Source organism: Rhipicephalus sanguineus, chromosome 4 (genome assembly GCF_013339695.2).
Source record: "Rhipicephalus sanguineus isolate Rsan-2018 chromosome 4, BIME_Rsan_1.4, whole genome shotgun sequence".
Taxonomy (NCBI): domain Eukaryota; kingdom Metazoa; phylum Arthropoda; class Arachnida; order Ixodida; family Ixodidae; genus Rhipicephalus; species Rhipicephalus sanguineus.
Window position 1 is genome coordinate 20,259,999 of NC_051179.1, and position 14,757 is coordinate 20,274,755.

The window sequence follows — 14,757 nt, forward strand, 5'->3', positions numbered from 1 at the left end:
AGAAATACTGTGAGTGGTATGCTGGGAATGTTATTGGAAGAAGCTGTTATTAGCGAGAAAACACTGCGAGCTCTTGTTTTCTTTCTGAAATGTGAAAATACGGGAAGATACGCTTCGTTAGTGCCCGGTATCCCAATGTCATGAAATCGAAACTCCGCTAACAAATGACTAGGATAAGTAAAAAGACAGGAATAATGTAAAGCACAGAGGCGTCAGTTATGGGGGAGGGGGGGTGAAAGAGCGGCGGGGGAGGGGATTGGCCGCATACTCTAGCAGGAGTAATTAGCGGCCGCATTTTGTTCGATACACGTAGCATATTGCCGGCCTCAGGGCTGGGTACAGAAAAATACAATAAAGTACCAGTGAACGATAGGAATGGAATTTTTTTTTCTTTCGGGGGGGGGGGGGGGGGGGCTCATTTCCTTGTTAGACAACCGAATGAATCTAACAGACAATTAGGCTATACCTACACTTTTCGAAATGTCTCTCACATCACGACCGCGCTTACCACTAATATTTCCAACAGCTATGAACAACAGCATTTCGAAAAAAATACGCATTCAATACAAATACTTTCAGCAAGGTGGATATCTACATATTCCTTTGCGACGGGTTCTTCTGTAGTTGTCGCTATTGTTGATGAGCAGCCATTACAATTAAGTATAACCCTGTTGTGAATACTGTGCTTGTATTTCGAAAGCAAGGTACTTCGTTTTGTGCCCTTCTTTCTCACCTGCCTTCTTTATTCGTAACACATTATGAAACATTTTTTTACACTTTCTGTACACCGCCTCGATTATTTCTTGTCTTCAAAGATTTCCCGCCACTCGTGCTAGTGCGAATAGTACGCTGGCGCCATCTAGCACTCTTTCATAGAAACAGCACGCGTCCAAGAATGGCGGCAAAAGTATGAACGCAACAAATCAAACACTTGAGTGCATAAACCAGTAGAGCTCCGTAGTTCAAATGATCGTAAGCATCGTCGTGTGCTACTAAAGGTTACCTTATTATGCGTCACAGCACCTAGCCTCACCTAGCCTGTACAGTCAGTTTCACATTATCCGAATGTTTTCTGTGAACATTATTTGTGTGCGTGTGTGAACGGCCGCTTTTCTCAGTACATGAAAGGCAGAAGCTTCACCACTGTGTTATTGTGCCGAGGTACACGGCAAATTGCTTTTAAACCTTCTGAAAGTTAACTCGAACATGAATGCGTGAAAAGTCATCGCAAATATGAACTGCATCAATGAAAAAAAAAACTTTTAGCCTAACGAATATGAGTAGACTTCCTCCTCATGACGCCTAAAAATACGAACTTGATCTGCTTCCTCCTATTTCCATAATTCGGTGCCCACAGCTAAGTCACAGTGAATAATGCTTACCACTAAAGTGAAGCAATGACTTGGTTGTGATGAAATCTCTAGTTAAATTTGTTTTTGGAATTTCTGGATATTACTGCAGAGGACTCAAGCAAGCAGGCAGCGTTCTTTCACTGACGAACTGCAAACTGAGTGCTGGTGCTATGTCCACCCCTATTATCAGTTTTAGCATGAACTTATAATAGACGAACAGTGTTGGCATTGTGTAAGTAAATTTAGAAAACTTCACACAGCGTGCTTCAGACAAACTCATACAATGTTAATGTCCTAATTTATATTTAGCTTTATGATAGTTCTATATGATAGTTTTTATGTCCTAGTTTGCATAGCTCGATACTTTTTTTCTTTCCTTTAATTTTAACTCAGTGAATGGTTTTTCTGGTGGCGACGGAATCATTTATTTCCTATAAAATGACTTGCATTAAAAGAACTAAATTCCTCATATGCCTCATATTCGTCTAACACGTTAATGATATGAATAGAATGACTCCACAACGATTAACATCGTTCGGTAAAGGTGGCTTCGCCACAAGGAGACAAATATTGGGGAGAAACGCGCTTTTGCGATTACGCGTCGTTGCTCGGAATACCCAGCATATTTCCAATACAGATTTACTAGCCATAAGCACAAATAAGTCTCACATTAGGTAAATATTTGCACCCCTTATGAAAACACGCGTCGCCGAGCTACATTTGAGGGATGGAAATTAATGCGCGAGGATTTGCGCTCTCAAATAAATTTACAGCTTGGTCTGACAGCTCTTTTTCGATCGTCGCGCCCTGTGACAAGTGTATTACAATTTTTTCAACAGTTTGCCATCTGCATATTGTACCAAATGTGTATGGTACGCGATGACTGTTACATTATGTATTCTGTTTTTGTGTTTTATCCTATAAATGTAAAACTATGTAGACTCTGTAAGTGCACCTCGAAGGATAACGCTACCATGGTACTACGCCCGTTGCAAGTTTTGATGCGACATTTCGTCGGCAATACTTGTCATCATAGGTCAGCAAGCTCACTCATGAGTCGACTCACTCGGACTCACTCAGACGCAGATCAAGCCGTGAGTCTGAGTCTGAGTGAGTCCGGGTGAGTAATATTTTGGTGAGTTTGAGTCCGAGTGAGCTCGGTTGATACAAATTTTAGTGAGTCTTAGTCCGAGTGAGTCCGGCTGAGGAAAATTTTGGAGAATCTGAGTCTGAGTGAGCCCTAAACACAAATATATTTCTTGAGTGAATCTGAGTGAGCTGCAAATTGTTTTGCCGACATATAGTGATAACTACTTAACGTCAGCATTACTATCAGTCCTATGACGTCTCACATTGATATTCATTTCTACTCACAGATACTTCAACGCACTAGCGTTCATACGACAGCTCAATATTTATTATTCAGAGGCATGCCTTGACCCCCCCCCCCAGGCAAAGTTTTCAAAGGAAGTTCATGATAACAATATCTCGTGTGAGTCATATCTTACAATAAAAATGTCTTTACTGGATTGCAATCACTTATAACTGGTATGTGAAGGTACGAGACGAAACTGCGCATCGTAGAACACTTATTGTGCGAGATATTGGTGTTTAAGTGCGTTGATATTCTGATCTGAAAAGCTAATTATAAGCTCACGGACTCATGAGTCGACTCACATCGAGACTCATATCCAGCGGTGAGTCTGAGTCTAAGTGAGTCCAGGTGAGTAATATTTAGATGAGTTTTAGTCCGAGTGAGTCCGGTTGAGGAAAATTTTGGTGAGTCTTAGTCCGAGTGAGCGCTATAGGCACAAGATACATTTCTTGAGTGAGTCTGAGTGAGCGCCACATTTTTTGCCGACTTATGCTTGTCCTAGGCGATGAAAAGCAGCCACGGCAACTTGTTTTCTGGGCTAGTTCATCTTTACCAAATGAAGCCATCGCAGCGCGAAATTTGCTTTATTTCGCGGTACTATCGCTTGGTTAAACAACCGTGAAGCTTGTTTAGATTACTGAGAAACGCCATGAGAAGCCAGGATGCAATCCAACACACAATGTCACATCTCTATGTTTGTTTGATGCAAAGATAAGGCGTTATTTACCATATGACTACCTTCTCCACGTGATAAAGTTACTGATTCTGGTATCTAAAATCGGCAGCTAATAAGACAAGTAGGCCTATCACGTTCGTTTAGCGCACTGGTCGGTAAAAAAAAAAAACGCAGCTTGAAGTGAGATTGAGCTCCTGACACGCCTTCAGGCCTCAGCGAAGTGTTACCTTTATTACCATATACTTTTTCGTTTTAGGAACATGAATCATGCCACTCGCACATACACCGATTTAGATCGTACGAAAAGTCGTACAAGCAGTAAAATATAAACCGTGTCAGAAGGAAGGAAGGAACAAGAGAGAAAGGAAAGGCAGGGATGTTAACCAGTCTAGAAGAACTGGTATGCTACCCTACACTGGGGGAAGGGATGGGGGAGGTATAAGGATAGAGATAGAGATAAAGGGAGAGAGAGAGGGGGAGAAAGATGACAAACTCTGATTTGCTTTACTTTCATGGTCATCTGAAACGCTCCATGGAATAGCCTACGATAGTTATAAGAGTTCCGAAAAGTAGAACGCACGCATAGAGGAAAATAAGAGTTGGGTGAAAAGTTGTACGCACCGAAACCTCCCAGCGTCTGCGCACCGTCACGAGCCGATGATGCACGGGCATTGCGCCGGGGCATGCAGCTTGCCTCGGCGCCGCTGCCTGGCCTCGAAACAATGCGGCCTAACCGCACGCCCGTCGCAGCCTCTACTGCTAAGACATCGCTGCTGCTACCGCAGGGGCATCGCCTGTGCGCGCTTACGCGCGGCCTGGACCTGTAGTTGCGTGCAACGGCATCGTCATTCAAAACTGCTGCGAGCATTAGCGCGACGCATACAAGACAAGAACCAAATTTCTTAGTCGGGAAATGAGATGAGTCGTGTTTATTCGTGCGTTATACGAAGCACTTTTTGAAGGGGATGATGTAAACAGTTGAAAGTTTAGCGCACATCGGGCTCTTCGTGTGTGTCGTGGTTCTCTTCGTATATGACGTCGCGCTAATACGTTTGGCGGTTACGCAACACCAACTCGCCCGAACAGCAACCCTTTCGAATTTCGTCATTCAAACGCTCGCATTCCAGCAGTCACACTACTGCACTGATGGGCAGATAGTGGGATCAATAATCGCAGCTTGATAATCGTATACTCTCATTTTGCCTATTTTCCAGGGGCTTTTCTAAAACGTCCACGTGGGATGCTGCTCTACGCAGCCAGGATATTGAGGCACAGCTATGGGCGGCCCAACGGGCCCTCGACGTGCCGGTGGAGCTAGGCCTATCTGTCCCGACGTGGCAGCGGCCCCCTAAGTGCTAGTTAACGCCCCGATCGAAGGACCTAAATAAAATTATTCCATTCCATTTCGAATCAACATTAAATTTCTGAAGGGTCGTTAGTAAGGTTGCACCTCGGCTGGTAAACCTACACACAAAAGAAAGGGGGGAGGGGACGAGGGGGGAGGAAGGCAGAGGAGTGTTATTTGCTACTGATCGATCAAGCCTTGCGAAGATTGACAGCCGTCCCACCGTCCGAGTGCCGCCTGTTAAACTCTGTACAGTTCGTTACATCGTACGGTCACAGCAAAGTCGTTTATCGCATTATCTTGCCTCAAATGTGCATACTCCCACTCCGATAAGTCCTGCCATGCGGCAGTGCTGCGCATCGTACCTTACACTTCGCGCCCATGGGTAGAGCCTCATAACTGTTACGCTACTCGCGCAGGTTTTAAAGGTGTAATAATAATTGTTGGTGCTTTACGCACCAAAACCACGATATGATTATGAGGGACACCGTGGTGATGGGCTCCGGAAATTTCGACCAGCTGGTGTTTCTTAACGTGCACAGTACACGGGACTATAGCATTTCGTCTTCATCTAAATGCGACCGCCACGGCCGGTATCGAACCCGCGACCTTCGGGTCAGCATCCGAGCACCGTAACCACTGTAGCACCGAGGCGGACTTTTAAAGGTATGAATAAACTTAAATGATATGCGTGAGTCGCTCGTTAAGGGACAAAAGTCCAGTTGCTGCTACGCAGGGCTCCGTAACGTTATATCGAAAAACGTGCAGGTGCACTCATGCAGCGTCATGGTTTGCATGTTCCTGCGCTGCGTCCTTCCATGACGTAACGAACTTTCGATGATGTCGCACATGACGGACGGCTTTGACGTCATTGTATACGGCTTTTTTTGGACGGCTTTGTAGAACAAAGCCGCCGAATGAAAACGGACAAAGCTAAACCACGTCGAGATGCCGAAATGTCGTGCCGACAGCACAGGCCGCGTGAACTGCGCTTTTAAAGGGGTCATGAACCACTTTTCCAAGTAATGATCTAATGACCTTAGTATCATAGTTTACTGCCTCCCGAATCGATTGCCGCAAAAATTTCTCGAATCCGTCAAGAATCAGCGGAGTTACGGGGGTTTGGCGCACGCTCCCAGCGCTTTCTCTCTTTTCTCGTGCCGACGAGCGCACTCGAAGCTAGACAGGGAGGGATGACACGGGGGAAGGAAGTTACGTCAGTGCGCGTCATGAAACGCGATCGCTCTCCCGCTGTGATTCGCTTGCGCGAGTGCGGCTACCGTGTATTGAGGAGTGCGGCGCCAGCAAGTGGCGGCACCCCGCGGCAAGAAGCGCATCTGATCCGAACGACGCTCTCGGTTTACGTCGGCTATCGGCCAATAAGCATGCTATGTCTCTTGCGACGTAAACTGCCAGACGCCCCGCCCACCGACGAGAGTGAGAACCGGCCTCTGTTTGAAAAGAGGGCGCCTGGGGAAACGGCAATTTCGCGCTCCGCTTGTGGCCTTTACGCGGCGCGCACGACTGTAGTATTTGGCAGAGCAGTTCATAGCCGTGTCAGCTTTCCGCAGGATGTGTTTTTTCAACAAGCCCAAGGGGTGCTTCATGACCCCTTTAAGATGAGGAAACAAGTGGTCAGGTTTGCCATTCCAAACATACGCACCACATACAAATGCTAAAAGCGGCATCAAGTGAGGCAGTTTGTCTTGCGAATAATTGGTCACGTGTAACATAAACTGGTCACGTGTAACAAAGAAGTAATTGAATTAAAGCGGCCATTACCGAGTAAACGTGTAATCAACCAATTATAAAATCATCTAGTGGGTAATCGCGCTTTTTTAGAGTACAGTTCCTCAGTTCCTGAACTCTGAAAAAGCGCGATTACCCCCAAGACCACAAACACAGAAAGCAGATTCAGTCAGTACCTGTACGTTAAAAAAGCGCGATTACCCCCAAGATGTACAACCGACTAGCCCTAATAGTTGCTCTTATTACAAAGTGATGTATCGAGAAAGAAAATCACCGCCCAAGAACTACGCACAGATGGTTAACCCAGGAGGGTTTTAAATAATTTTAAGTCCTCCTTGTCGTTAACCGGCGAAGCTGAAACGTGCGGCCCCTGTGTTTATCTCGAGCTCAGATCTATCGAGCAGTCTTTCGAAGCGTCTTGTGTCATAGTTCTCGATTTCTCTTTCACCACATTAAATGGGCGCGCTCTTCAAACTTGGTGCTTGGTAAAGTTAGCTTAAAGAATATTAAGAACACCTAAAGGACTTCGTGGGTAGCGATTCATGCTACGTGGGGTATCACCGTTAGCTATATATGCGGACAAAACTTCAAGAGAAACTAGTACAAGTGCACAGACCCTTGGAGGTTCTTCAATATAGTGTCCGCGTACTCACCAAGGAGGTTGGTACTCACGGACCGCCACATTTTCCCACCTCCCATCCATATGCAGCTTCGCGTTAAAACGAAATGGATTATCAGCAATCGATTACATGTAATCCACTGCGTACAAGTCTGCCTTTCATGGATGCCAACACTCTATCCGTGGCAGGGGTGTTCGCTGTACGGAACTAGGGGCGCGGTGGAGTCGACGTTGTCTACTTCGCGTGATCAGCCAGCTGACGACATTGGCCGTCGCTGTCAAATGGGCGTGCCCTTGATCCTTCCCTCATTGTTCTTTAATTGAGCGGTTCGCGACGGACGAGACATTGTGTAAGAGCTTGTGGATGCGATTCATCGTGGCTTCGTTTCCGCTGCGTGCGCTTCGCGTGCCCACCATCGCGATGTATGCGTATACGTATATAGACGCAGTATGCATACGCGCCCTTGCCAGTAATAACCCCTTTAATGGGCATTTTCTAGTTATTTTGCTTACAAGTAGGTAAACTTCCTGTCCTTATTCGGGTACGAGAGGTTTCTCATTGTTAGCTGTCCTCCCGTGCTCGATGCTCTCTTTTGTACTTCAATAAATTATTACCTGTCGTGGTAGCTAAGCGGCTAAGCCGTAGCGCTGCTAAGCTCGAGGACGCGGCTTCGATTCCCGGCCCCGTTGGCCAAATTTCGAGAGGGCCGAAATGCAAAGAACATCCATATAATTAGATTTATGTTCACGTTTGTGTTCACAAAACGCCGCATAAACCGCGAATATATAATGTCTGCTCCATACGCTTTGCGATTTATGTTGAATATCTGTTATGTTGTGCTCCCGTCTGGCCAGTTCTTTTCTAAGTAACTTTTCTATTATAACTGGCCTATAAACTATGCAGCGATAAAAAAAAAAGTGTTTACCCAGAAAACAAAAATGAACAAGTAAAGAAAAAACATATAGCAAACTGAAACAAATAAAAAAGAACTGCACAGCAGGACAGGACACAAGGAAAGAAGAAATTGGGGAGGGGCGAAACATGTAGGGAAGGGTGTTTTAGCTACACTAACGTGAAACCTGTGGAGGGGCGAGGCATGCAGTGTGCACCGGCGTTTCCCACAGCAAAATCACTGCTAATTGGCACTGAGAGACAGAAGAAAGATTAACACAGAGACCCGCAGTCCGTTTTTAGTAGTTAATTAACGTGCACGCTGCGAATCTTTATTGCACAACTACGCATATGAGAAATCTGCCACCGGCCCTACACTGCAGGTCAAGATCCAGTGCCAATATATATATATATATATATATATATATATATATATATATATATATATATATATATATATATATATATATATATATATACATATATATATATATACATATATATACATATATATATATATATATATATATATATATATATATATATACATATATATATATATATATATATATATATATATATATATATATATATATATATATATATATATATATATATATATATATATATATATATATATATATATATATATATATATATATATATACAGACGCGGTGGCCGGTGGTGAACGGTTGTGCAGCGCGAGCAGTCAGTTTTTTCAATCAAGAAACTCGCTAGCAGACGCCGCCTGCGTTGGCGTTGTCTCTCGCGGGCGAGGGCGCGTTCTCGTTCCTTGCGAGCTGGTAGTTCAGCTTTCATCGCAGAAAGAGCGTTTCCATAGTCAACACGCGGCGTTCGCTCTCTCTCGCCACACGGCGAGCGCTGAGGCGGTGGCGCCCTCTCTTGCGCTCAAGCAAATGAACCGTCCCGACAGCAGATGACGATGCACGCCGACATGCCGAGACCCTAAGGTGCTTCGCCCCTAAAATAACATGGCAATGGACAGTTCGCTTGCAGGGGTGAATTCACTTTTCAATAGAACGCTCACACGCACACATTTCTGTCCAAATTCTACCCACAGTATACAAATAGATCACTTCGTACATAGCTACACATGGCTGCTCATCACAAGCGCTTATCTATAGCCCAGTGTCCACTAAGAAAGAAGTCTTTTAAGATGATGTTCGCACTTATTGCTGAAAATGATTTTCAGTTCGCGTTCCATGTAATTTCTGTAATGTGAGAGGGCGGCTGTCCAAACTTGCTAGTTTCTTCTCTAGCCTTTTTCTTTCATTTGCGTACTTTACGCATTCCAGAAGAACGTGACCAACAGTCTCATTTTCTTGACCACAGCAGCACTCAGGTGGATTGGATCGGTGTATCTTGCACAGGAAACTGTTTGTGTACGCTATTTCCTGTCGATGTCTGCGAAGTAACGTCTCTATGCGTCGTGAGAGATCTGTAGTTATTGAAAATTTTCTTTGTGGATCGACTTCACGTAGTAATCATTACTTTGATTCAGTGCCATCAAAGCACCTCTTCATAAAACAGTGGTTAGCTCCTTGCAGGGGCGCAGCCTGGGGGGAGGGGCCAACTCCCTCCGCCCCCCTCGAATTTTCAATTTTGCATGTGTATGTGTACAAGCGCACATACAAACGCACGCTTGAACATGCATAAAGTATGGTTGAACACAACCCTCCCCCCCCCCCTAAAAAATTCTGGCAACGTAACTGGCTCATTGCGTTATAATATTTCGGATATCCGCCCTAGACATAGGCACTGCGCAATCCCGTCCTTCATTCAAGGAATAAAGGGCGATGAACAGGCAGACAGACTCGTTCAGCTTGACCAAAGGGGAGATATTAACAAAATTTTCCCGCTTCTAAACAGGACGTGTAAACTGAGAGGGACATCGCGAAGCTGCATATAGAAGAGGATTACATTTTTCGTCCTGGCTCACACTATGCACCTTCTTCGACGACTGCCCAAGACGCATGTATACAAGGCCACTCTTGAGCGCCTCCGACGCACTCGGGTAGAAGTCGACGAATGTGTGCCAAGTCGATGCAAGAAAAACGAAGCCACGTGGGAAGAGGCGAGCCGCGCACGCGGTGCACAAGTCTCTCCTTTGTCGGCGCCTCTTATCACGGCGACATCCGCCCCTGGGAGCTGCTACTCAGGCGGCGTGTAGCTGAGACTCCGCGTCGCCGATAAAGGCGGAGCCGGTTTCGAGCAGCTCTTCAGGAAGCCGAGGAAGGAGAGAGAGAAGACTCGAAGATTAAGCGACGCATACGTGTGTATCTAGGCGGCTTGTGCGCTATGCGGTTGCACGCAGCTGCGGAAGTAGCTGCGGGTAGTAGTCATACGGAAGTAAATATATGTGTTATATATACGGAAGTAAATATAAAATAAAACTCACAGTGTCATTTATGCATTCGCCTAAGACGACGCGAAGGCGAAAACCATCTTCTTTTTCTTCTCAGTCGATGCATTGATCCTCCCCGCCCCCCTCCGAAAGCTTTCTGCACCTTACGTGGATTTGCATTGCCTCCAGGATCGGAGGCATTGCAAGCATCCTGCACATCGCCTGGTTTTGCATTGACTCCGTGATCAGTCCACCATTGACGATGTCATGTGATGATGTCATCATGTGACGTCGCGTGGTGTGACGTCACGATGGATGGATAGATGGATGAATGGAAGAACTTTATTTAGGTCCAGTAGGTATAGTTTCCGACGTCACAAATTTTTACGATCTGTGACGTCATCACATAATGATGATTTTTTTTTTCATCACTCGTGTTGACGCCGCCGACAGCCAATTCTCGCGTTTGATGAGACATCTAAGGCTTTCGCCTTAACACACCTTAATCATTTGTTTTTTAACTCTAACAGCATGGCCGTCATCATAGTGAATGAAAGCCGATGAGCAGCAATTTAAAAAAAAAAAGATACACGCTTATCTGCTGACGCTTCTAACATCGAATATCTGTCTTTTTTTTCTGTGTAAGATTTGTGCACCTGGTGTATTATTTGGAGAAATGTATTTCGCCTTAAAAATCTACTATACAAGTTTGTTTTGAACAAGCAGTTCTAGTCATGTATGTTCCAGTTCACTAGTTAGAACCACAGCTTCGTTTAAAAAAAAAAAAAACTTTTTTTACTGTAAAGAGTGCATTTATAGGTGTCTCATCATTTTTTTTCCGCTGTGTTTACTGCACTTATTGTATTTTCACTGTATTTATGTACTGCATTTATGCATTTATGCTTTTACATAGGCATGCTGAGTGTTTTGCAATATCTTTGTCTGGGCGGGGATTGGTGCACTGCCAGGCATTTAGTTGCCTCTTCGCCACCCCTTCCTGTTGAACCTCAAGAGATGTACACTTGAACTGATGATAAGTAAACTTCACGTCACTTTCCTGAAACCCTTCATGCGCTATAATGGCACACCGTTTTACGTCCATTTTTCTAGATTAGTGGACTCAAGGAATACACTAGGGCACACGAACGCCGAGGTGCGAGTACCACTCCCAGACACCTAAGTCGAGTATTAGGGTCGCCTCCATTTTTTTTAACTGCGGAGCAATTTAAGGGACCGCCCTGTCATCGTGTCATGTCTCACGTTAGCATCACGCAGTTGGCATCGCGTTTGACACACATAAGCCAAGCAGGTTGCCCGTTTGGAACGCCAGCGCTCGCTTGCCCGTGAAGCCTCGCCGAAGAGCTAATTAATCAGTCCAAGCCAGCGAAATGCCAGCGTCGGGAGTTAGACGCACCGCGCTCGGAGCGGCAAACAGTAGAAAAACAGTATGCAGGAGACCACAGAACAGAATATAGATCATCGCAAAATAACTAGGATAATGACAAGAAAATAACGGAAAATTATATTAAATGTGACATAATCACACGAAAAGAACAGAAAGGAACAGTTAAACGCTATAAAAGAACACAGAAGATCAGAAAAGAGCCGATAAACACAATATAAACACAAAGAAAACACAGGAGAATCAATGCTCCGCAGTTCGCACAGCGTTCACTTCGAGTGCAACTGACTGTTTTTTTTGTTGTTTTTTTTTTTTGCTTGCGGCCTATTGAAACGGTCTGCGTGCAGAACCGATCATTCGTTGGTATCAAACGATGATAGGGAATGTCTTCGAGTTGAAGATCGCCGGAAGTGCGTCGTTCTTGATGTTATCGGTTGACGTCGGGCATGAGTGCCTGGGGCAGATTTCGTTTCTTTTCTTCGGTATAATATTGCTACAACTATATGGTTCGATACCCATTGAGGCGGTTGTGCCCCGATAAGAGATAAGTGTTTTGGGATAACTTGAGTGCGCAGTTGTGGTGACGATGATGTTGCAGCAGGTTATCACGTGCTCCAAATAACAGGCGTGGTTTTCCATTGAAAGCGCGGAATTTCGGCTTACGCAAACGCTCTAGAGACGACATTATTGTTGAGTCATGGGCGTGGCCATCTTTTTGAATTTTACACAAATTACATCTGAGTTCTGTCTGCCGCAAGGTAAAATCAGCACGATCATGAAATGCCTAATACACCCGTACAGCCGTTTTCATGCTTATAGGTGTACTGTAGTACAGTTGGCTTGGTTGTTACACACTCCAAGAAAAAAAAAAAGATATTCCGTTTCTCTTATTGGTACGTCCTGACTTGCCACATGTATAACTCTCTTTACCGATACACATTTACTCCCTCCTGGAGATTATATAGTATATACAAGCAGTGATGTGGTATATACGTGGAAATAGCGCTATAACAAATAGCTTTTCGTCCTTTCGGCTGTTTATACGTTCTTCGAAAAGTACACTTGGTGCACGGAGTTCGTTATTTATCTAGGTCAGCGTATTTACAAAAAAGGTAATAAAATTGGCAATTTTCCGGCATTTCTCTTGCCGTGGCACGGTGCTAATATGCTGACGCTACATATCCAGAAGGGTGCACGATTGGGTTTCATGGTAGAGCATGCTTGAAATTTCATTAGAGAGTGCAATAAAAACAAAGTCAAGATAGCGTTCTGTTTTATGCCTCCTCTGTTCTTACTGCGCTCCCTGTTGAAACTGAACTCATGCTGCAAATCACTTTTCTTGTTAAAATATCTGCTACCTACCGCTCTTGATAATTCCCATTGTATTTGTAGAAAAATATGCACAGTATACCACTTCCGAATGACCGTTCATCGTGTCCAGTATGTCCGGCCAACTGTTACCGCAGGGAGGCCCTTTCGTACAAAGAATTACTGTAGATTGAAGCATACTTGTTAGCGTAGCATGCGCCAACAAAACCTAGATATTTGCTACTTAAAACGGCTTGTTGTTGATTCCATATTCGGGCAACACCACCTAGATTATTGGCTCGGGCCCCTGTCCGGCTCGATCTGCAGTCGGGCCGGGCTGGGTAGGTGAAATTTTTTCTCGGGTTCGGGCCGGTCCCGGGTCACGCTTTTGAGTCACCGGGCCGGCTTCGGGCGGCTGAACTTGCACGAGTGCCGGGCTCGGGCCGGGCCCGGGCCGAGAATTACGGCCCGTGCAGTGCTCTAGGCAGCGTTAACAAGGCAAGATGGCGGCGCATAAACGCATACGTGAAGTACTGTATACAGCCAAGAGAGAGAGAGAGAAAGGTTTATAGTGGCAGAAAAGCTGAGAGGTCGGGCTGAATGAATCTTCTGGCCTGTTACTCAGTGTTAGGAAAGGAGAGCGGGTGTGAAAGAGAGGAGAGAATAGTATTAGTGTAAGAAAGGCGGAAATGTTGTATAGAGTGACCCCCCGAAATTTGCATAGAATGTCTGTACAACTGTTTTTCTTATTTGAATTTACAACTCACTTGCACAGCGCCCTACAGCGCATAATGTAAGAACACGTGCGTACCTATAGACTACAAACGTTTTCAAAATCACGATAGCGCGCATTACGAATCAGCGTGCGGCATTCCGAAGTACTTTATAACGTCATTGTATGACATCTACACCTAATGTACATAAACACGTCTGCACACATCTAAATAGAACGACGTGAACGTATTAATTAATACCTGTCTGTGAACTAAGAAACCAGCTGATACAAGGGAGACAATTCGCGGTATAAGTCAAACAGTAGGCGCACGCTGCCGCACAGACTCCACTGGATCTTTTATTTCACGAGCTTTTTAGCTCTTCGTCGACATAATTTGTAAGTCGTATATGTTCAAACAGACCGCGGCTTTAGAAGGTTCGCTCGAAATACAGTGCAGCTCAGTGCTCAGTTTCAAATTACGTTTGTATTGTGTGAGTAAAACACATCATTGCTATTTGATCTATTTGATATGAAAACAATGTAGAAAGGACAAATAGAAAAATAGAGAAGGATCAGGATTGCAATTTACACTGAGAGGTGCGTGCCTGCTCCTCAGGAAGGAGCAAATCGAAATAGAAGTTCAAGAGAGGAACGTCACACTGTTGAACGTAAAGCAAGTGTAATATGGAATTCATTCAGAATGAGTTGTACGAAATATTATCTTACCTTGCGAAAATGAACCAGTGCGTGATATTTATCCACAGGCAAGTGATAAAGAAATTCGGGCTTTTTATGTTGACGCAAGCTTGCGATAACATAATGTCCTTTGCAACGCAACCTGCGCAAGTCAACAATAATTTCGTACGAGTCTCGTCATTCTCTCGACGCAGAAAACTAACGGCTTACACGTCGCACGTGTTGTACCTAGTACGGTGAACATCTCGGTGATATTCGCTGA

General features: G+C 44.8%; 1 protein-coding gene across 3 annotated transcripts in view; it reads right to left on the minus strand.

The window, feature by feature from the left end:
- Positions 1-4,143, minus strand: part of LOC119389553 (serine/arginine repetitive matrix protein 2) — a 167,834-nt gene extending 163,691 nt beyond the window's left edge. For all 3 annotated transcript variants that reach the window (XM_037656868.1, XM_049414463.1, XM_049414461.1), the window contains exon 1: positions 4,025-4,143. In XM_037656868.1, the coding sequence (XP_037512796.1) occupies positions 4,025-4,075 (51 nt within the window). In that variant the 5' untranslated portion in view covers positions 4,076-4,143. The remainder of the gene's footprint in view (positions 1-4,024) is intronic.
- Positions 4,144-14,757: the final 10,614 nt, after the last annotated feature.